This window comes from Oryzias latipes, chromosome 11 (genome assembly GCF_002234675.1).
Source record: "Oryzias latipes chromosome 11, ASM223467v1".
NCBI classification, from domain to species: Eukaryota; Metazoa; Chordata; class Actinopteri; order Beloniformes; family Adrianichthyidae; genus Oryzias; species Oryzias latipes.
The window spans coordinates 6139918-6162081 of record NC_019869.2 but is presented as its reverse complement, the minus strand read 5'-3'; the positions used below and the strand labels follow the sequence as shown (position 1 = coordinate 6162081).

At 41.7% G+C, this 22164-nt stretch overlaps 1 protein-coding gene across 5 annotated transcripts in view; it reads left to right on the top strand.

Annotated features, from left to right (window-relative positions):
* The window catches only part of LOC101170938 (RNA-binding motif, single-stranded-interacting protein 3), a 365275-nt gene that overhangs the window by 185202 nt on the left and 157909 nt on the right, over positions 1-22164 (top strand). For all 5 annotated transcript variants that reach the window (XM_011480741.3, XM_011480740.3, XM_023959620.1 and 2 more), the window contains one exon: positions 21839-21930. In XM_011480741.3, the coding sequence (XP_011479043.1) occupies positions 21839-21930 (92 nt within the window). The remainder of the gene's footprint in view (positions 1-21838; positions 21931-22164) is intronic.

Sequence of the window (22164 nt, the reverse complement as noted above, 5' to 3'; positions counted from 1 at the left end):
GATGACATTTGTTTGAATAAATGTTTCTACAGAATGGTGGCTTTTCTGTTGGTTCTATCTCCATAGCAACCATTTTATTTTTTGGTCACCTGGAGGTGATGAACAGGTTCATGCTTTTTTTTTTTTTTTTTTTGGAAGAATTAGCAAAAGTAAGTTTTGGGATTTCCTTGGCAACAGAGATTTTCTGTTAATCACGCCCACATTTCTAACAATGTTCATATTGAGCGTTTTGTTTAGCTTAAATCAACGTTTCAAGTAATTAATTTTTTACAATGTTCCGCTAAAAAAATATTAGCCATATTTATGATCGTTGTTGAAACTCTACATCCCTAAAAACCAGCATTTTTTTCTCAAGTAGCCTCCCAATGATGCTCGAAATACCTAGGAGGAGTTTAAATTTGTTGCTAATACTGATGTTGATTTTTTTTTTTCAATTCAAGATGGCAGCCTCGTCCTGAGGTCAAACGTTGTTGCGGACTTGAGTTGGTGGCATGTGGGGATTGCTCAAACAACAGTTTTCTCATAAATTGGGAAAAATGTGAAATTGGCCAAATTTCACATTTTGCCACAAAATGAGCCGTAGTCCTGTGGTCATCACATAATACTGTTTTGGAATTTTTTTTGTTTGTTTGTTTGTTTATTTTGGGAAGGTGGGGGGCACAAGAGATTTTTGGCCCCAATCATTTCTTCCACTGTGATGTCATCTTTTTTTTAGGTGTTCTCACTCAAAGGCACTGGAAGAAAGAATTGCCCAAAACAATCTGGTTACCCAAAATGTGTCTCCAAAGCATCTCCTGATCATCTGATTAATGAATTTAACTAAATAAATGATTAACTGTTTCAAAAACCACACAAAAAAGGTAAAAAAACGGTGCTCAGCTCAGAAATGTCTTTGTTCTGAGACAACATTTCCCAAACCTCCGGCTTCTGGTATTCAGCGCCACTGAGATGCCAAAAAGCGAATGTAAGCAAACGTACTCTATGAGTGGAAACAGGGAGATGGTTGTGTGCAATAAGTCAGGAGGAATGGAGGTAGAATATTTTAACAAGCTTTAAAAGAAAAATCACTCTGCATCAGCTTGAAAGAGGAGTTGAGGAATAGTAGAAGTGCACAAAGCCTGGTTCCTACTGCCACAGCTTATCATCGTTTCCACATGCATCTCAGTACATCTTGAAAGGTGAGCAGATATTTAATAGTTAATGACCCAAGCGGGTGTGCTGAAGACTGATGGATCTCAGAGTCAGATCAGCTCTAAACTGCTCACGTATCTTTTGCTGCCAGTCGTCTGACCCGTCCAACACCTGTTTGAATGTCAGCGTGTTGGCTTATCAGCGCCATCGCACCGAGAGCGCCGCTCTTCGCTGGCCCCCCCCTCATCCCTCCCCGCGCTTTTTGTTTTTAGTTTGGCTCAAAGAAGTCTGCCAAAACAGAGAGAAAAGATGGGCCAGGAAGGAGGTCGGGATCAGTCATCTCTGAAGGAGAGTGCAGGAAAGAGCCCGATTTACAATCTGCTGCTGGAAAACAAAAGCAGAACCGGCTGTGAACTCGCTGAACTCTAACCAACTTTTTTGGTCTCTTTTGTTTAAACTTTTGTTTCAAAACTTCCTGCGAGTGGATTCATCCGTTTATGTTCTACAATGACTCTGAACATTTGTAATAAAACTGAGATCATTACATTTCATGTAATCCATGGACACCAGTGAAGATCACAAATCATTGAAGAAAAAAGAGCACTGTCTAGTGGGTCTAGATGACCCAACTCCCAACGTTAAAGTCCCTAGGATAGCACAAGGGTTATGGCGCGTACGGACATCTCAAAAAATGCCATGAATATGGAATGTACCATTGTCGTGGGCGTGGTAAAAGTATTAAGACGTTTTTGTAAGGCTAATGTACGCACTTATGATGCATGGGTGAATCTGTCGTACAGTCCCACTCCGATCCCATTTTTTTCTATGGTTAAAGTGTTCTCAGTCATCTTTTAATGATGCTTTTGCTAAAATCAAAAAGCCAATGTCATTTTTAAGACATAGTTTCTGCAGCGCTGCAGGAACTCGTTAGAAATTCACTTTTGTGTTTTGGACGGGACTGTTGGCAAGAAAGTTAGCCTTGCTAATTTCCCAGCCTGCCATTGTTTACACTCACTCCAGACAAACGCCTCACTAGCCCAAGCTAACGTTAGCGTAGCGAAAATAAAAGGCGAGCTATCAGAGCAAACCAGTCGCACAGTTGAGCCAGATTCCAGCTGAGACGAGGAAAATGAGAATCTTTTTGTCTGTAAGAAGAAGATTTTGAATTGTAGAAAGTCGGATTTTGGTTCTGCGTTATGAACCTGAGCTTACCACCTGAAGGAAGTGGTACGTCCGTCCACTTAAAGGAATCAGGCAATGCAGACGCAAAAAAAAACATTTAAAAAAAACAGAGATTAAGTTCTCTAGTGCAAGATAGGAGATATAAGATTCATCTTTCCAGTAGCTTGTTCTATTTTCTATCTAGCTGTCCGCTCTTTCTCTGTGTCCATGTGTGAAGTTCGGCAATTCCTATTGTCTTCAATAAACTTTTCATCATCTGCATTGTTTAAAATACTTTTTTCTAGCCGCCGTTTGCTCCGTCATTGCGTACTCTAACGGCTCAAAAAGAAGTTCAGGTTTAGTGACGCGATTGGCACGAAGCACTACAGGCGTAAAATTCCAGTCATGGATGATGTCATCAGCCGGTGTCACATTTTCCACTCCAACGGTTTTGCTGACGATGGAACCTAAGCCATTACAAATGGCTTTGAGGTGAAAACCCAGCCTTTCACCAGACTAGTAAGGTGTGGTTTCTGTCTCCTGAGGCGTACATGAGGCGTAAATCACCCCATGTGCGGGGGCGTGCGCGTGATACGCAAGTCTCCGTAGGAGGTCCACACAAACTGCTCTCTAATTGTCTCATTTTCTAATTTCTAACAGTCAGGAGTGCGCACATGAACACCACTAACGGGCTCTTGCACAGTCTGCAGGATTAGGGGTGTTTAAAAAAAGAAAAATCCATACGACACACCTGTGTCTGACCTTACTTACCCTGACGTGTTGTAAAGATGTTTGCTACCACAAACATTTTCTCTCCATGAGCTGTGTGGGTCACCTGCGTACAGGTTTGACCATTTTACGCCCGTATCCACCTGTAAGGACAGTTAATTAGTAAGTAGTACAGAAACAAACAAAAAAAAACGTTTTTCCTTTTCATTAAATACAAACACCATCCATCCATCCATCCATCCATCTTCCTCCGCTTATCCGGGACCGGGTCGCGGGGGCAGCAGACTGAGCAGAGATGCCCAGACTTCCCTCACCCCAGCCACTTCCTCCAGCTCCTCTGGGGGGACCCCGAGGCGTTCCCAGGCCAGCCGAGAGACGTAGTCTCTCCAGCGTGTCCTGGGTCTTCCCCGGGGCCTCCGCCCAGTGGGACATGCCCGAAACACCTCTCCAGGGAGGCGTCCAGGGGGCATCCGGACTAGATGCCCGAGCCACCTCAGCTGGCTCCTTTCGATGTGGAGGAGAAGCGGTTCTACTGCGAGCTCCCCGCGGGTGACCGAGCTTCTCACCCTATCTCTAAGGGAGCGCCCAGCCACCCTACGGAGGAAGCTCATTTCAGCCGCTTGTATTCGGTAAATACAAACACAGACACAAAAAATAAAATAAAGTTGGTTCTATGTCTTATTTTTGAATGTTAAAGCCTCACTTATATTGTATCCCAACTGTTTTTGTGAGCAAAAAGCCTGGAGGCAAAAAAATTTTTTTAAATGTACACATTTCTTTTTATATTTCAGGTTATGTTTTGAAAAATTGCACAAAGCATATATGAATCTTCTTCTTTCACTTTCGGCTTTTCCCATCAGGGGTCGCCACAACGAAACAACCTCACTCTTGAGGATGAGTCGCATGGTTAACTTGGCAATGTTTTACGCCGGATGCCCTTCCTGACGCAACCCTCTCAATTTATCCGGGCTTGGGACCGGCACAGAAGCAGAGAAGGGAATAGGGAGCAGCCCGGATTTGAACCCCGGTTTCATGGCGGGAAAACCAGCACGAGTTAAACTGGCTCCACAAAGCATATATGAATAATAAACATTATAGCCTCCAGTAACTATGTTCAAATCTATACTTTTCCTGAAATAAAAATCAGCTGTCAAAACAGATCATGATGCTGCTCTAAAAAAAGTCATGACCTGATTAATAAACCCGTAAGAACTCAGACCTACTTTAAAATCTGATCATGTGGAATACAGACCTTACACTGATGTCAACATGGGTTCAACATGTTGACATTATTTAGCTGCTTCTATTCATAAAAGACTGCCTTCATCACTTCTTATTACATTGAAATATTTGGGCAACTTTTGCGATCACTTTTAAAGTTTTAGGCTTATGGTTTGAACAGAAAAGTGTTAAGAAATATATGTTTTATTGTTTATGAAGTAAAACATGATTCCTCCTGTTAAATAAATGATATTAAACTCATTTGAACAGATCTTCTCTTAACTGTCTTTTCTCATTTAACCAAAGCGATGCTGTAAATCTGAAAGCACGAAGGGAATCTCTGAGTTACTGAAATTCAGAAGCATGAGGCATGTGAGGAAAAATGAGGCGTCAGCGGGCTGTTGGTGTCCCCTGAAGGTGGACGCTCTGGGTGGTTTCTAGAGAATGAGACGATTGAAACAGTCACATTTTCAGTTGAGGTTGGTTCATTTGAATTGTTTTGCAATAGCTGTGATTCTTTTAGCTTTGCTTTCATAGACTCTCTTTCTAGAACGCCTGACTTTTGGCAGCGTTATTAAATCCCGTTTTACAGCCTTCCGTCGCTAGCAGGCTCTTCACAAACCAGACGCAACATTAGACTATCAAGTCAACAAGTGGGAGGGAGGAATTGAGGAATAACTAAATTATCAGTAGAAATATTAAGGTTATCAAATGTATCAGGGTCAGAATGGTTCTTCTGACCAATAGAATGACCGAGTAACAGCTGTTATTTCTCTAGAGAAGTCTGTGGGATTTTGTTTGGAACCACTACCTCTTTTCCAGTCACTCAGTCCAGTTCTCATATATAGTCAATCCTTTAATCTTTTTGGGGTGGGGGGTTGATTCTTAAGTCGTTAATAATTATTTGTCTCGCTTACACATTTTGTCACTTTCTTGTACTTTTCAGGTACTTTTGAGTAATTCCTCTGCCCTGTTTCCCCTTTCTGCCTTTATTTTGAAATGAAATGACACCTAAGTAAAATCAAAAGTTTGTCTTTGTTGAACTTTATATCGGAATCCCGGTGACGACTGCAAACAAATGAAGCAGTTTTTGGAAAAAACCTTGCTGAAACAGGTTTGTGATTCCAATCACATGAAATGTTCTTAGTGGAAAGCTGTGAAAAAGAATGAAACTTAACGTTTGCAGGAAAGCTGTCAGGATGTCAGATCACATCTTTAGTGTGGGCGGAAAGTCTGGCTGCTGCTGGGAAAACGGCGGCGACGAGGCTTTCGGCAGGTACGGGTCAGGTGTGTTTTACTGAGCAAACAAACGTAAAGCAACACAAACGCCCACGCTCCGGCGGCGTGCACACATGTTCTCCTCTGTATCTGCACGCCTGTGTTTGAACGACCACATCACACAGCTGCAGTCTGAAGCCGTGCAACACCATTCTCCCACGCACTCCGGCGTAAGCGCCGCTCGCACACACAGACTGACCGTAGTTCTGCACACACACACCCCCTGCATTACATCTGCCTGAGGTGGGTTCTGCTCCTGCAGCGGCATCAGTAGATGGATCAATCCCCTTCCTAGCATGCTCAGCTCCGCCGCCGCCACCGCCACAGTGGCGGTGAATCAGTGGCATCTGCGCTCCTCTCACAAGGACGTGTCATCTCCACGCAAGCCGTGCATGCCGAGTGCGCGCATGCTGGGGATGCGTCCGAGTTCAGATGCAAAACAGGAAGTTCTGAAAGTGCTGTAGGGCTGTGAGTAATAGCAGCTCATGCTCCTCTGCATTCTTCTGCGCCTCCTTTACCCCCACTCCGACGCTTTGTCTTTCTTTCTCTCCCATCCGCATTTACTGTAGGATCACAACAGTGATTTGGGGTTTACATCAAAGATGGAGCGGGGGGATTGGGAATGACAGCGGGAACAAGGAAAGAAATGGATTGCGAGAACCCCAAACCGCCCATTTGCCATCCGTGCCCACGAGGGCCTCTTAAAAGGCGGCCGCGACATTTGAAATAAAGCAGGGCTGATCGAATGGAGACGTTTTATTTTTCCTGTCACAGCCTGGAGGCGCAGGAAATGACCTCAGCCCTTTTAAGGACCTCCACTCCCCTCCCTCCACCACGGGGAGATAACACTGCTCCCTGATTCACCGGGCTGGCTGCTGGTCCGGAGCAAGGAATTGTGGGAGATGGATGAGACGGGAGGACGGTCTCTTGCGGCCGACGCTTCGTCTGTTTTTGCTTCGAAACCCTCTGCGTCTGATTTTCACAAGGATTCAGGAAATTCTCAGGGCGTTTTAAGGACGTCATGAAGGAATTGGAGTTCCGATTTCTCCAACCTCCTGTTTTGGGTTCTGCTTGGAAAAACTGCAGAAATCCAGTTAACGAGTCGATTCATTTCCATTTTAATCATTTATACTGTTTCTGTTCGTCGTGAATCGATACGGCTCTGCTGGACCTTCATGCAGCCTCTGCGTTCCACTTTAAAAGCCTGTCAGGAGCCTGAACATTACAATCCGAAGCATCCTCCCCCTTAATGGAGAAACACAGGCCGCGCTGCATTCAGTAAAAACAGATTGATTGGTGCATCAGTGCCTAAGCGGAGTACATTGCATGACTCCCTGCAAAGGAGCTATTGATAGATGAGGTGACGTCCCCCAAAACGGCCTGTTATTCATTGTCATGTGCGTGTGGTGTTTGGGTAGGGAGGGAGGGGAGCGAGAGCTTTTTTTTATTTATTTATTTTGTGTGCATCCGTTATTGGTTTCTCATTAGAGGCCAAGATATAAACATTTGTCTATGTTGTACACCGGGCTGCCGCAATTAAGCATTCTCTTTGCCGCCCTCTCTGCCCTTTGAAAGTGAATTATGTGCAGATGAGAATCTCGACTGAAGTGTGGCCAGCAGCGGACCTTTTCCAAGAGCCTGCGCTCCTTCAAAGGCGTGCCAAAAAAAAAAAAATTCAGAAATGCTGAAGGAGAAAGGAGGGGGAAAGCGTGCCGTTTCCTGCTTGCATTGCCTATTAATGGCTCTAATTAGCAATAGCTGAGGCATAATCACATTGATTTGGACGGATCCAGCGTGCAGAACCTCAGCGGATAACACCCGCAACCTTTGCTAACACCTGCTAATCAAACGGAGGCCTCTGTCAGCCCCCGGACCCAGTCTCACGTTCTCATAGTTTCTGAGTTGGTTGGCCGCTCACGGACTCTGATTGGCCAAACTCGTGATAAATAGAAGCAGCCGGGCCATGAATGCTGCATTCTTTGAGCTCTGACCTTTTGTACCCTCTGCACTTCCTCTGCTGTTTTTGCATGCAGTGTGGTCTCCTGTTTATGCGCTTGTACTCCTGATGCCCCTTCTTCTATGGAAAATTCTTTTTTAGGTTACAAACATGTAGGTTAAAGCATGATTTTGCTTTGTAGTCTTATATTTTCAATTTTTTTTTGAAACAAACAACACAATTTTACAATGACACTATGTCCATGCAATCCTAATTATGCAAATAAACACAAATTGGTGTATAAACCAGTATATAAGTCATGGTGACTGATGTAAACACTGATTTACAGCGGATGCATTCAAATTTCTCCCGCGGCACTAGCGCTCATCATCATCTATTACAGGAGACGTTGGCGTCTTATTCAGGCCGTGGAGCGGCGAGCTCCTTACCCGTGGCTGCGGAAAATGAAGCCATTTTGGGAAATGGTGGTTTTACAGAGGAGCTGTGGATCCAACAATTCCACATGACACGCTCAAGGTTTGATGAGCTGTGGGACCTCTGGTGGCGCCCGCTGTGCAGCGCCCAAGGCAGCAAGTTTCTACCAAGAAGCTCAGCGCCAGCCGGTTGTTGGTCACATGACTCATTTAATTCTGAAAAAGTAGTTCAATTGCAGTTTTGCTAAATTTGGCAATTCTGATACGCCTCAAAAACGACCATTTTGCCAAACACTTTTTTTTCCGGATAAATGTAAACGTTTCCATTAAGTAAATTTACTATTCATAGTCACAGGCAGCTGCAGACTCATTAAAGACCCACTCTAATGAAAACGGTGTTTTTAACACATTTTTAGGGCATTTTTCTCACGATGGAGGACAAATATGAAGACATTTTTAAATGAAATTGCATTTCTGAGCATTTCTTTATTCACATTGTTGTGAATTGGAAGCAGATGGAAACATAAAAAAAAAAAAAAAAGATTGTATTTGTGACGTAGAAAATACTCTGACCGGGCCTCAAGCTCCATACTCCGAGTTCTGCAGAAATGATGTCCTGAATCACACAGATCTTTTTATTTTAGTTAAAAACGGCATCATCAGAATAAAAAGACCACTGGGAAACGCTTTTGTAATAGATCAAGGGATGATGTAAGGCCTTCGTTCTTTCGTGCTCGTTTGTTGCGCTCCACCGGCAGGTGAGAAGGCGTGGCCCCGGCCATCTCTTATCCCAGACCCAACCCCTGGGGTGGTGGGAAAACCACAACATGAGCTACTACCTTCTGCTGACCTGTCAGGACGCTCTTCTCTTGCACATCCCTTGACTAATGATCCCACCCTTGATTATTTAAGGACGGCATAAATCATATTTGAGGAAGAAGGCTAGCGGGGGGCGGCCAGGTCATTCCTCATCAATGACTCGCAGATGCAGAACAAAAGAAATGGGCCACATGGTTATTTACCGCCACGAACGGATTTGTCCTATCCCAGGCAAGAAGCTTTTATGTCTACCACTTCTTCATGTTTTGAAGGCTGGGATATGGACCCCTTCCCGTCCGCTGGCAGGTGGCGCCGTCAAGCCCGACGCCGTGATTACATTGCTTATTACAAGCTAAAGCTCAAGTGGGAATAAAATGGCATTGAAGGAGGTGTTAGCAGGCCTGAAAGCCAAAGCTGGTAATCTCTGGGTGTATGGAGAATACATGAGGTACAGCTATTTTAAGACACTATAGGTCCAGCTAGAGAGCGTGAAGGTAATGCTTTGACTGCTCTTTATTCAGGAACATGAACGGCGAGTACTGGTTTTACGTTTTAACCCATAAAAGTGTGGAGAAAAGCACATCAGTTATGTTGTGTAATAAAAGCTTTGATATGTACCAGATCTAGTTTTAAAAGTTCACACTTCATACTTTTTTCACCGTGATTCTCACTTTACATAAACTTTATTAGCACCTGTCAGGTCTCAAAGTGATTTTCACACCTTTAAAAAACAGAAAACATGAGGTTTTGCTTTAAGCTTCATGCAGTTTAGCTAATGTTTAAGGGGTCATTTCAAAGGTGAGCTTTTCCAAAACTGTAAATACTTTATTAAAATTCTCCTAAAAACAGGCCTGATTTATTGTTACTGCTAACTGTTTGTGTTATCAGAGCAGCCTTCATACACCCTTCATTTTACAGACAGGATTATGTCCTGGAAACCGTTTTTATGTCACATCCTCCCAATAAAAAATTAGGTCTTCTTGACTCATGTGGGCTGTCCCCCCCGAAAATTTCATTTGAAAGTATGTTTTTGTCAAAATTATTATAATAAAAAACTTTTAAATGAAAAGGATTATTTTTGTTTCTCAAGTGTCCACATTTTTTGGTGTCTAAAATGTATTTTTTGAATGAACTTAATCAGAAATGTGTCAAATGACTCCCCAGATGGTGCAGAATAGTTCAGTCCGATTTTTGATTAGGAATTTAAAGGTATGAAAACGCTAGAAAAAAAAACAACAACAAAACCCTCAGGTACCGTCTCTATTCTGTAAGGACATAAACTTTAACGTCATTCAATTCTTTCCCCATAGTCTGATTTGCGTTTTTATTCTCGTTTTTGTTAACTCTCTTATTGTATGAGAAATAGCATTGATGTTCTTGACAAATCCCTTCCAATTCACAGTGAAAACGTAACTTAAGTTATTCCAAATTGCATCGATCCACCCCCAGCCGGACTGTACCACTCAGAAGAAAAACCCTAACTTCACTGTAGCTCAAGAAAGCAACAACTATCTATAATATATACATGTTACACCAACTGTAAATGTGAATTCACCTAAAAGATTATATAATTTGAAGGATTTTTTTTCCTTCTTTATTGTGAAGTTTGTTAATAAACTGAGATCAAAATAACTCTGGGATTATTAGAGGTATTTATCAAATTTGCTGGTATGTGGTTTTTCATTTAATCAAATTTATTTAATAAACGCTGAATTCATAACCGAGGCTGTCTCAATGTACTCCATGAAAGGCGAGAAACATCTTAACAAGATGAATTAATCATGATTGAATTATGATGGTATAATCCAATTCATTCCAAGTAATTCCAGATTGGTGTAATTTAATTAGGCTGAATCGTTCCAATATGACCTGTACTTTGTCAATAGTTTATGTGAGTGACCAGCAGAATGCATGTATTCCCCAAACTGATCATTACTAAATAGATGCACAGTTTTAACAAGGGGGACGTCTATGTCCAGTTGTCCCTGGTCAAGGTCATCTCTATATGTGTGTGGGGGTGGAACCATAAATGTATGTTTGCACCAGAGATGCAAGAGTTATATTAAAAAATAAGTTTGTTTGACTCAGGAGATGATTTGGTGTAATTGTGTACATTATTTACAATTTAGTCCTCCTTGAATAACCTGTATCATGCTCTTCATAAGCCTTTCAGAGTAATATATATATATATATATATATATATATATATATATATATATATATATATATATATATATATATATATATATATATATATATATATATATAATATTACCTTTGGCATATTAAAGAATGATTTCTTAATGAAATATTAGTTATTTTGCTACCCGGAAGTACGACGCTTATAACTCTGAGGGCCCGCCTTTCGCTCCTTGTGGGTACCGCCCATTTCATGACATCAACCTCGAGCCATCCTCGGCAGAGTGTCTGCATTTCGTCCACAAAAACAAACAACATCGGAACTTTTGCAAAGATGGATGTTCATATTGTGCATAGAAAATGAAAGCGTTTAGCCGATCATTGCTAGCTCCACGGAGAAAGTGGGCGTGTGTGTTAGCCTGGGGGCGGGGTTGGCAGCGCAGACTCTTCCTGGAAGGGGCTGGTCCTCACTTTGTGACATCACAGTGTGAGAACCCACTTGTTTTCATGGACTGAGAGGGGCTGGTGCTCAGAGAGGAGTTTTTTTTAGAAGTATGCTCAGAAATGTGTGAATGGATCAGAATACTTCTTTGGGGTTTTATTTTATGTAAGGAATTAATGTTATAGTTCACTTAAAAGCTAATAAAAAAGTTGATTTAGCATCATAAAGCCACTTTAAAGTCCCACCCCGATGATCTTTTGATCTTTTTTTGAAGCTTTCCCTGTTTTTTTAATTGTTTGTAGCCAAAATCTAAAAACCTGTGTCGTTTTCTAGGACATAGTTTCTGCAGAGCGGCAGGAGTTTATTAGAACTTCACCTCTTAGTTGTGGGCGGGACCGTTGGCACTGAGCAACATTCCCATAATGCACAACTGAAACTAATACAATCTTTTTTTGAACTGCATTTTTCCATTGGCTCCTGATTCACCACGATTTGAATAAAGAAATACTCAAAAATGCATTTTTGAGCTTAATTTTCTCTGTATAAATCCTCCATCATCAAAAAATGCATTCCACACCAAAAACACCATTTTCATCAGAGGGGGTCTTTTATTAGATTGTTCTTCTTTACCTAATTGCTGTTTAAGATTAAAAAGTGCTGCTATACGTTTATATGAACACAAACAGACTAGAATGGCTTTAAAGTTAAAGAATAAACCATAAAAAAAGCTCGGCTGCAGTCTTGGCTAATACTATCCAATTTTGGTGGTCTCACATACTTTGCCAGCATAAGCCCCTCTACAGTTTTGCCAATATGTTCCCTCTGATATTGGATGAATAATTCCTTTGTGTGTGTGTGTGTGTGCGTGCGATCAATTTGTCGTCGGCACAATGAGCCGTCAGTGGCCTGTTTGGCCTTGAGCCCTGGCTCTCTGCCCTTTGTAGATCCCGACTGCAGCTTCTTGACAAGGACACTTCTCCACCTGCGGGGGAAGGCGACAAGAAATACTACGCAGCCAATGAGGCGGCTGCTCCAGCCCCGCCGCCAATGCCTTTGCCATAAATCCAGGTTGCAAACTTGATAAGTTAATTCCCTGTTCTTCTGTCTCGTCACCGGTATCTAATATAAAACTGTCCTCTGTGACAGTTACTTTGCGACGTGGGTGTTTTGCTCCCCTCCTTTAAGGAGGTGCCATGGTTACACCGAAGGAGAATCGTGGCTGAAAGACCTTCTGCATGTGTGTGTTTGCAGATGGAAGCTCAGCTGTTTGGTTTACAGAGTGTCAGTAACAGATGAAACCACAGGAAGTGAAGGGTTGGCTCTTTTTAATGTTCTTTTAATGCTCCGATGAAAAGATGATGCACTCTGAAGTTTTAAAATGATAATAATAATAATGATAATAATAATTGCAGTGCAGATGTCTCCGCTGGGATTCTGCAAGAAGATGAGGGATGTATGATCTTCTCTGGTTCTCTCACACAGCTACACATGCTCACAAGAAGACAATCAAAGGTCCCAAATAAGCATTTGTTCATTTCACAATCACGCCGCTTAGTGAGAAGCAGCTGTAGCTGGTTTTTTTTTTCTCTCAGTGATCAGTTTGTGCTGAGAGAAACGTGAAGATGCTTTGTTCCGGGTCTGGATTGAACCCAAAGCTTAGCTTAGTCCTGGATGTCAACTCCCCACATTTGCAGTGTTTGAACAAACCCTAAAGTCAACAAACACAGAATGTTAAAACACGGTTTAATATTTCTTTTCTTAATAATTTTAGTTGGTAAAGACAAAAAAAAAAAGAAAATGTTTCTGTTCTTTGCTATTTAATTGAGTAATTAACTGTAGGGGTGATAAAAAGTGTAAAAACACTCATTTCCAGAGTCAAACTGAGTCAAACAAACTTATTTTCTATTGTAAATCTGTCATCTCTGCGGCAAACTTTGTTTGGGCAGAATGATAAAAGGCCTTAGTCACATGCACCTTTATGGGGGGGTTGACCTGTAGGGGTGCTGTGACTTTTTGGATTGTGTATCCTAAGAAGAGCGCAGGTGTGTCTAAAGCTATGTTCACACCGCCCTCGGCAGTCCGGGTTCAAGTGACCACTTTCAAGGAAAAGTCCATGTGAATGCGTGTCTCGAGCTTCAAAACCCACAATCACGCATCGCTACACAAGTTTCTACAGCTGTTTTTTTGGCTCTTCGTATAAAACGCCCGTCCAGTGAACACGTGTTGAAAGTCAAACCACTTAGACCACTTAGAGACTCAGATTTGATAGTGACGTATGGATGGCCCCCCTTTAATTCACGGAAGGGTCAACCGTTTGAAAATTGGTCACGAAGAAGAAATTGATCATCTCAGTTTGTGCCCGGCTGGAATTCTTTGTCACCAAGTCTTTCATTTATGGGAAGAGAGCAGAGAAAGAAAAAGCAAAAACATTTTGCACCAAGACTCGTCCAAATGAAGGGGGGGGAAACAAGTCCTACTAAATAGTAGAAAAACAAAAAGAAGAAGAAGCCCCTCCCTGCGTGTCCGGTGTGAACGCGCATTGCATGCCCAGTGTGAATGATGCATTTTAGTTCCTTTGAGGCTTACATCAAGGGTCGCCGTGAAAGTGGAATGTACTATTGTAGTTTGTGTGGTAAGAGTATCAGGAAGTACTTGTAATGGTAATGGAAGTTGCACACACTTGAAAAACGGTTGATAATGTTACATGACGTCCGTAAACCACATTATAGTTGTCAGTAAGGTGCGGATCCTAGCTCCATACTGACCAGAGCGTGAATGCTGCACCGTGAGCCGAGGAAACATCCATACGAGACAGTAATTCGCCCTTATGTGTTGAATTGGTGTTCACGACTACCTGTCGCCTGCAGTATGCCGTTAAAAAAAATGTGCACCGACATTTTCTCTCTACAGGTGCACTGAACGGTCTACAATCTTAAAATTTCGTGTGGCCCGTCCAGGTTTGCCCACTTTTCACCCGCAGACGGCCCACATCCACCCATAAGGACAGTTAGGAATTACGGCCTCAAATATATCAAATTATTCATTATATGCTTTAGAGAAATATTAATTTTCAGGCCTAATTTGGATCCTATATAGTTGGCGTGCATGTAGTGCCCTCCTAAAAAGCTAATGTCATGATTGGCAATCGATCCATTAATCATATGACTCATATTACAGTACTGTTATGCATACTTGCCCACTGAATGGCCCATCAATCTCCACCATTAACCATCATTATTTCACTACATGCTAAGTCTGAGTGATAAACACGCGTGTAACCAATCAGATGAATCATCCATGTGCAGGACCGGCGTCCCCGCACGACCGACAAGGACGTAAACAACTGCGCAGCGCTGTAATTCACTCTAACTTGTCGTGGATTCATTACTCATACTTAGGGCGTTATTATTCTATTGTACCGGGTGCAAAATGGGATCATTAGAGCCGAATAGGAGAATGTGAAAAATGGATATATTGGTGCAAATAAGGCTGGATGCCGTAAGCAGGAAACCCCAAACAATCCTGACAATTAGCAGATAAAGAATAGTCATTTCCCTAGAAGTAATTAGGATTAGCATAATTTGATGGTGAATGTAGGAATAATGGCAAGTTGATTGATCTGTCGATACTGGCTGTAATGAGTCCCTTATCTCGACTCCTCACTGAAGACGCCTGTGTGGGGCACAGCCCGAGGTGACATCCATGCTGACGCTTCTCCTTGAAGGCGGCATCTTGCACAGGCGAGCGCAGAATGGAGGCTATATGGGGGTCCCAGCGTCATGTAAAGGCAGATTAAAATGCTCTTTTTCAGCTTGACACCCTCCCCCCCTCAGTTGAAAACCAAACAAGGAAACATGACACGGCAGTTCGCACTCCCTTTATCACCTATGAGCTCCGCATTCATCCTTCTGCAGCTCCGCCTCTTCACCTCTATATTAGCCTGTAGCTGGACCGCATGATTAGCAGCTGCGTATTTAGTCCGTCCCTTTGAGCGGCTTTTAAGTGACAGCCATCGATCGGAAGGCTTCAAAGCAGAACCTTGACTTCTTGTAACTGTGGAGTCTCTGCGTTGGATGCAGCAGCCGAGCAGCTATACCAGCTTCCACAAACATCTGCAGACGTTCCTGTTCGTGGTGTTTGCACGGCGTCATTTCTGCAATTAAAGCACTTTTAAACCTTTCTACTTCTTTTTTTGTTCATGGAATTTTTCTGCAGCTCCGCATTATTCAGTCAGCCACCAACATCCCCCGCTCCAAGACGCGGTTTTACAAGCATCAAGAAATATTTCCCCCCTCAAATTAAATAAAATCATAATATAAGTACTTTTCCTTTCAACTATTTTCTAGATTATGTAGAGAACTCTTTTAAAAACATAACTAGAGCTGACCCAAATAGCAAGAGGCAAAGACGAGGCCTCTAAACGACGGCAAACATCTCAACCTCTGGCACTTTTTGACCTCTTGGAGATGCATGAATTACTAAATTGTTTACCAATGGGAGCAGCCGTCCAAAAGACTCCAGCTCTGACTGTTTGCACACATTTAGTGCCCCTCAGAGGAGCAATTCTCTAAACATCTTAGGACTCAGATGATTGGACAGTCTGTGTTTTTTAAGGGTTCTTTATTTGTACTTCAAACATTTTCAAGGACTCACTTTCTTTTTAGATTTATTTCACCAATAATAGATTTAAAAGGACTTTCTGCTTCACACTAATAAAGACTCATAAAAGGATAAAATAAACAAAAGTTCTGGTGACTAAATTGTTCCTTTAAGATGAAAAACAGCTACAAACTAAAGAAATTGGGTAAACGTTTTCTGCTTCTGTTTTGTTTTACTTTAATGCACTTTTTGTCTTTGAAATCTTGAAATTTCAGTATTTGACTTTGTCTTTTACAGAGAATATGATGAAATAAAATGACTTAACAGTTTTAAAGCGCAGTGTGGTTTTCTCCCATTGAAATGGATTTCAAAATAAAGTGCAGTGATTGCAGTGAGACAGACTCAGACTACAAATCCTGTTTGTTCTGTCATCCTTGTACCTTTTTTAGCATGTGTGTTTTTTCTAATGTCTCATTTTTAATCCCTGCATTTGGATTTTTTATTCTAAGTTTGAACAAAAAGTTCAGAATATTCTAAAGTTTTTAGTTTAAAACTTTTGTTCCCATTTTAGATCTCTTTTTTATTGTGAAGCCCTTTGGTACCTTCAAGGAGTTGTAAAGTGCTATATATATAAAGTTTCATTCATTCATTATCTTTTTAATAAAATAAATAACATTATTTATGAAATACAACAATGACCAAATAACACTTCTATGATTTTCATAGACAAAAATTCAGGAAAAATATACAGATACATTAAAAAAAGTAAACAAATAAACAGTTGATCCTCTCCCGTCATAAAGACTTTGAGCTCATCATCACACGTTTCACGTTTTGCACAGCTGCGCTGTGTCCTGCACGTCTGTTTCTCATCCAGTAATAATGAAAAAAGCAGATTTCTATGTCTTCTGCTGCAGCTACGCATATATATGCGTTACCTTTTCACCAGCACAGAGTTCCCTCGTTTATTGCAGGAGAAATACACTTTTCTCACACAAACATAACCATTTTGACTCTTTCCTCTTGTTTAAATTCTCAAACATTCGTAGAATGGAAGTCCAGGATCTTAGAATGAAAACAAAGATCTGATCGATCACACATTTCTGTAGATCTGAAGAGCTCCGCGTTTCTGTACAGGAGACACAAAGGAGATTGATTGACAAGGTCTCCAGCCAATCAGGACACAGAACAGGGTGCACTGTTTAAAAAAAGCAGCACAAGTGCTCTAAAAGAATAAGCTAAACCTGGGAAAGATGAACTGTGACGAAGAAAGGAAATACTTCTTTTCTGCTTGACAGAGATTTTAGAGGGTTTCAGGTTGGAGCACAGACTGCAGTTGGGGGGAAGAAAATTTCTCGTCTTGATCGTGTGGCCAGATTTAAAAAAAAAAACATGGGTCTCTGATATTGTTCAGTGGGCTGGACCAAACATGGAGAAGGGCCGGATCCAGCCCGCGGGCCGTAGTTTGCCCACCCCTGATCTACAGTAATCCACTATGAGGTCCTTGCCGTCCAAACCGGTCCTGACCGGTTCTCTAAACACAGGCTTTAAACACAAGTGGTCACAAATCCTTAATAGCACTGAAAATTGTTGATCAACTCCTTTTTAGTGGTTTGGTCTGAATGAGCCCTCCCTTCTGTTAATGCTTTTGAAGCAAAAGCTGCAGTTCCCTCAATGACCACTAGTTGTTGGTTTGAAAGAGAAGATTCCTTCTTGACCGCAATCTTTGAATTTACTCTCTAAATTATGAGAAAATATAAAGATTTTGTTGTTATAACTTAAATGTGTGCATTATTAGGAACATATTTGTCTGATTGGTAGCCACATAGAGCCATCAGTGGGCTTTATGTTGTCCCAGCCACAAACTCTTGTGCCCCTCCCACTTCATCCTACAGGTGACGTCCAATTATCATATTTACATGCAAGGATTGTGCACCTATTAGTCACTTTATTGAAACTGCCATTTGTCAATACCTATACGCACACAGTAGGGTCAAAATTGGTTTAAATGTGGTCAAATGTGATGCTGGTCATGTAGAAAACCAGCCTTTAGCTTATCCAGTCTGATAAGTTGCTGGATGTCCAATGAATAATAGTTGAAACCAAGATTTGGTTGAGATTTTATTCTGCAGAGTAACTTTTTAAAATATTGCAGTGAGAAACGCAAACATGTCCACAGGTTATGGCTGCGACATGCAAAGGAAAAAAGCTTAGTGAAGGCTAACAATAACAAGACGCCGATAATGCAGAAAAGCATTAAACAGAGGATTGGCCATCATCCTGCAGTTTCCAGCTGACTTATGCACGCATGTATAGATGTCAGTGCTTAATCATCTATCTTGAAATCAGCAAAACTGAGTCTTTAATTGTATCTCTCAGTAATCTTTCCCTTCATCATCCAAACATGTCTTTACCCGCTTTCCCCTGCAGCTACACTTTTAATTTTTCCCATCCTGGAGTCCTTTTGCATCTCTCAGCCTGAATAGCTGCACAGAGAAGGAGCGAAGAGCCTCTCTGTCTGCAGGCAGCTCAGCAGGCGTCGCTTCTTCAGTGCATTCAGCTGACCCAAACAGCTTCCTTCCTCCTCTCTGCCCGTCTTTTGTGCGCACCTTTTTAGCGGCTCCCTTCCTCCTTTCTGCTCTCATGTCTCCTTCCTCCACTCAGGAATGAATGTAGGTCAGCGATTTCTAAAATCCTCACACTGTTTAAATTTTGATAACGGCACTCCAGGTGGTAGCAGTGTGAATATTAAATTTGTAATCAGCGGTTCCAAGTATCCACCACTGGAATGCTCTCGCTATTAAGGAGAATCATTCCCAGAGGGCTTCACTTACATTATGTGTTTCCCAAAATGTGCTGCTAAAATATTCTAATGAGTCGGAATGAGGGGAATATGTCATCATTTACTGGGGCAGTCTGGCCAAATATACAATTAAGGGAGGTAATAACACATTTTTTCACTAATGCAAATACAAATGTTATTATTTGTTTACTAAAAAGGGCCAAAGAAACGGTCTAAAAATTAGACTTCCATACAATTTTCTCTTTCTCGCCAGTCAATCGACCTCCATAACATGAATGATGGACGTCCATGGAGAAAATCTGCTGTGTTCCTTTTTTTTCCAGTTTCCTCTCCTTTATTTCGAGTCGACAGTGAGGCTTTAAGGCTTGGTGCAGCACAGCTACATCGACAGCAGAAGATGCAGACTCGTATCGATTGGTAGTAATTCAATAAAGTCCTCTACCGGAGGAGAAAATCGGATTAGGATATTATCCTGTTTTTATCCCCATAACTGTTGCCCCTTTTTTTATACTAGTTATTCTTATATGCTGTGATCAAAAGTTTACTTAAGTGTTATCTTTTTTTGTCATTTGGAAACCTTAACTCTTAACATTTCAGGGAGACGAGTCTCATTGTCTTCTTACTCCACCATATCTTGACTGTTGTTGTTAATATTTATATTTTGTATTACGTAAAGCGTGTTTTTCATATAGCATACTGTTATAAAGATATAGATTTGTAGAAAAAATACAAGACGTGATGTTATATTACATTTTCAAAATAAAAGCAGCATGAGGCTGAATTAACATGAACGTGAAATATGAAATGATGTGCTCAGATATAAAAGTCTTTCAGATAAAAATAGAAAATAAGATTTATGTTGTCTAAGTTTGCATTCACTTTTTAGGATTTTTCATGTAAAAATGTGTAAATGATTTCACTTACAGTACAGACCAAAAGTTTGGACACGCCTTCTCATTCAAATGAATGGGAAGGTGTGTACTGTACATCCAACAGCAACATTTACAGATGTGTCAGTCTGAGTGATTAGACAAGCCGTTTTCTCTCTAAGCAGTGATGTCAGCAAAGTTCTCATGATTGTTTACTCATACTTTGGTGATTCTAAATCCATCTGTTCCAAAAATGGACGACATATAGAAAGGAAATTAAGTTTAAAATGCATTTCTGAGTATTTTTTAATTCAAATTGATGTGAATCAGGAGCAGATGAAAAAAAGGCAGTTTTTAAAAGACACAAACAAGCTCCATTCTGATCCATCCACCTGCAGACAAATAGAGCCATTTTTTTTTTCCTCGCCTGAGCTGGAATCTGGATCCACGACTGAAAAGCTCTGGTATTGCTCGCCATTTTCGTTGTGGCTCTCACTGCTAATGTTAGGTTGGGGTTGTGAGGGATTGTATGCTAGTGGGAGAGCTCATAAACAGATGGCTTGTTGTGGGTGATGGTAAGGGGGGGGAGGGGGACAACTCAAAGGTGAAATTCTGATGAACTCCTGATGCTCTGCAGAAACTATGTCCAAGAAAAAGACAGAGGTTTTAGGTTATGACTGAAAACGGCATCATCATCATTCAAAGACCACCAAAATGATTCGAGTGGGACTTCCAAGTTCTTCCGCTGTCTCTTTTCAATATTGATGTAGAAGTTTTTTAGAAGCTGCTGCCTGAGCAAAAGCTAAAAATGTTCCATTATTTTACCAAATCTTATCAAATCCTCATTCAGAAAAGTTAGTCTTTCCTCACTGAATAAAAATGTGAAACTTGAACTGTTTTATTGTCACTGAAGGCTTTGATGTGGTAACTTGTCGATTGATTTTACTTTCTTTCTGTCTCTTGATTTCCTGTTTTATTCTGAAAATATCACTCTGGGTTTCCATATTTCCAAACTGAAAGAGACGCCTCTCACTCCCATCCGCGGTCGACCAGCTGGTTATGAAGTAATCTTTTTGTCACGCCGGTTTCCGGTTCACATCTCAGTCTCAGACCAGAGCTCCTCGCGCCTCCGAAGCAGTCGTTTCAAGGTGTTTTTGCACATTTTCTGATTGTCAGATTGTCAGTAAGTTGATGAAGAAGCCATAGCAATGCCCCCCCCTCCTCCATTCTCACAGCTATTATCCTTTTCTAATTGCGCTTTCCGTCTGAAACAGTGGATCAGAGGGCACCATTCACTGCTTTTAATCCGCCACCAAATTTTAATTAACACAGACGTGACCCCCGTTTCTGATACATCCTGCAGAACGTCGGGATCACAATAACTCATAAATCACAGCCCCAGATTTCAAACACCCCCCCCCCCCCCCCGCGCGCGCGCTTTCCCTCCACTGATGAATTTTTGAGATGGTGTGGAAAAAAAAAAAAGACGTAGAGGGCGGAGAAGAGAATTAGGAGAAGAGAGGAAGCGGGTAAGAAGATGAACGGTGGGGTTAAAGCGTTAGAAACGGCGTGTCTTTGCGAGAGCCCGGCTGATTTGATGGAGGGGGGAGAGAAATGTCAGCAGCAGCAGCAGCAGCTCCGGTATGCTGTCAACCTTTGAGAGATTTGTTACCGTGGAGAGGATTACGGAGGCTGTGAAATGGGGTTGTGTTAATATGCTGGCCGTTGAGGAACACCACGTCGGCCTGCCAACTTCACAGCCTCCACAAAAAATCAAAAGGCTGAACAAATAGAAAAGGGATGTTTCTGAAGAATTAATTGGCGCATCTTTGAACCTTCAAACGATTCACCATCATACACTTTTCATAAATTAGCATGACATTATTGGAAATGAATGCATATGAGTTGTCATTAAATCTAATTGTGAGTTGGTTTTGTGTGTGTGTGTGTCTGTGTGTGTGCGCGCCTGCGTGTGAATCATTGAATCGGGCTGCGGGGAGGTGGAGGTGGGCAGGGTGCCTGGGTTTGTTATTACCAGATCGCTCACCCGTGCTACTAATTAAGATGCATAGCATCCCCCCCCCCCCCCCCCCCCATGAACGTCAGTGTCGCTAATTATCAAACAATGTAGTTCTCACTACATAGAAGAACTGGCAGCCTCTGTAGTCGTGTTATCAAACTATTAATGCTACAATTACCAAGTGTCTGTCATTCTCCTTGTCACCCATCTGCCTACATTTTGTCTTTACTAACTAACTAATTTTATTTTCTCTCCAGGCTATGGCTTTGTGGATTTTGACAGCCCCGCCGCAGCCCAGAAGGCCGTGTCGTCTCTGAAGGCCACTGGAGTCCAGGCCCAAATGGCCAAGGTCAGGAGAATTGGACTGGTTCAGCATACCTTTTTCTGTTTTGCATCACTTTGTCATCCAGATCTTTTTAGAGTTTAATGGTAATATCACGCTCAAAAGACCGTACTTATAGATTAATGCTCTTCGTTAAGCAAAAACTATAATTTAGCTGGTCTGAGGAGAACCCAAAGGGGTAGAACCTGTTGGGTCACAAATGGTACGAACAACAGATTTCAACTCCCTCCCAGCAGTTCA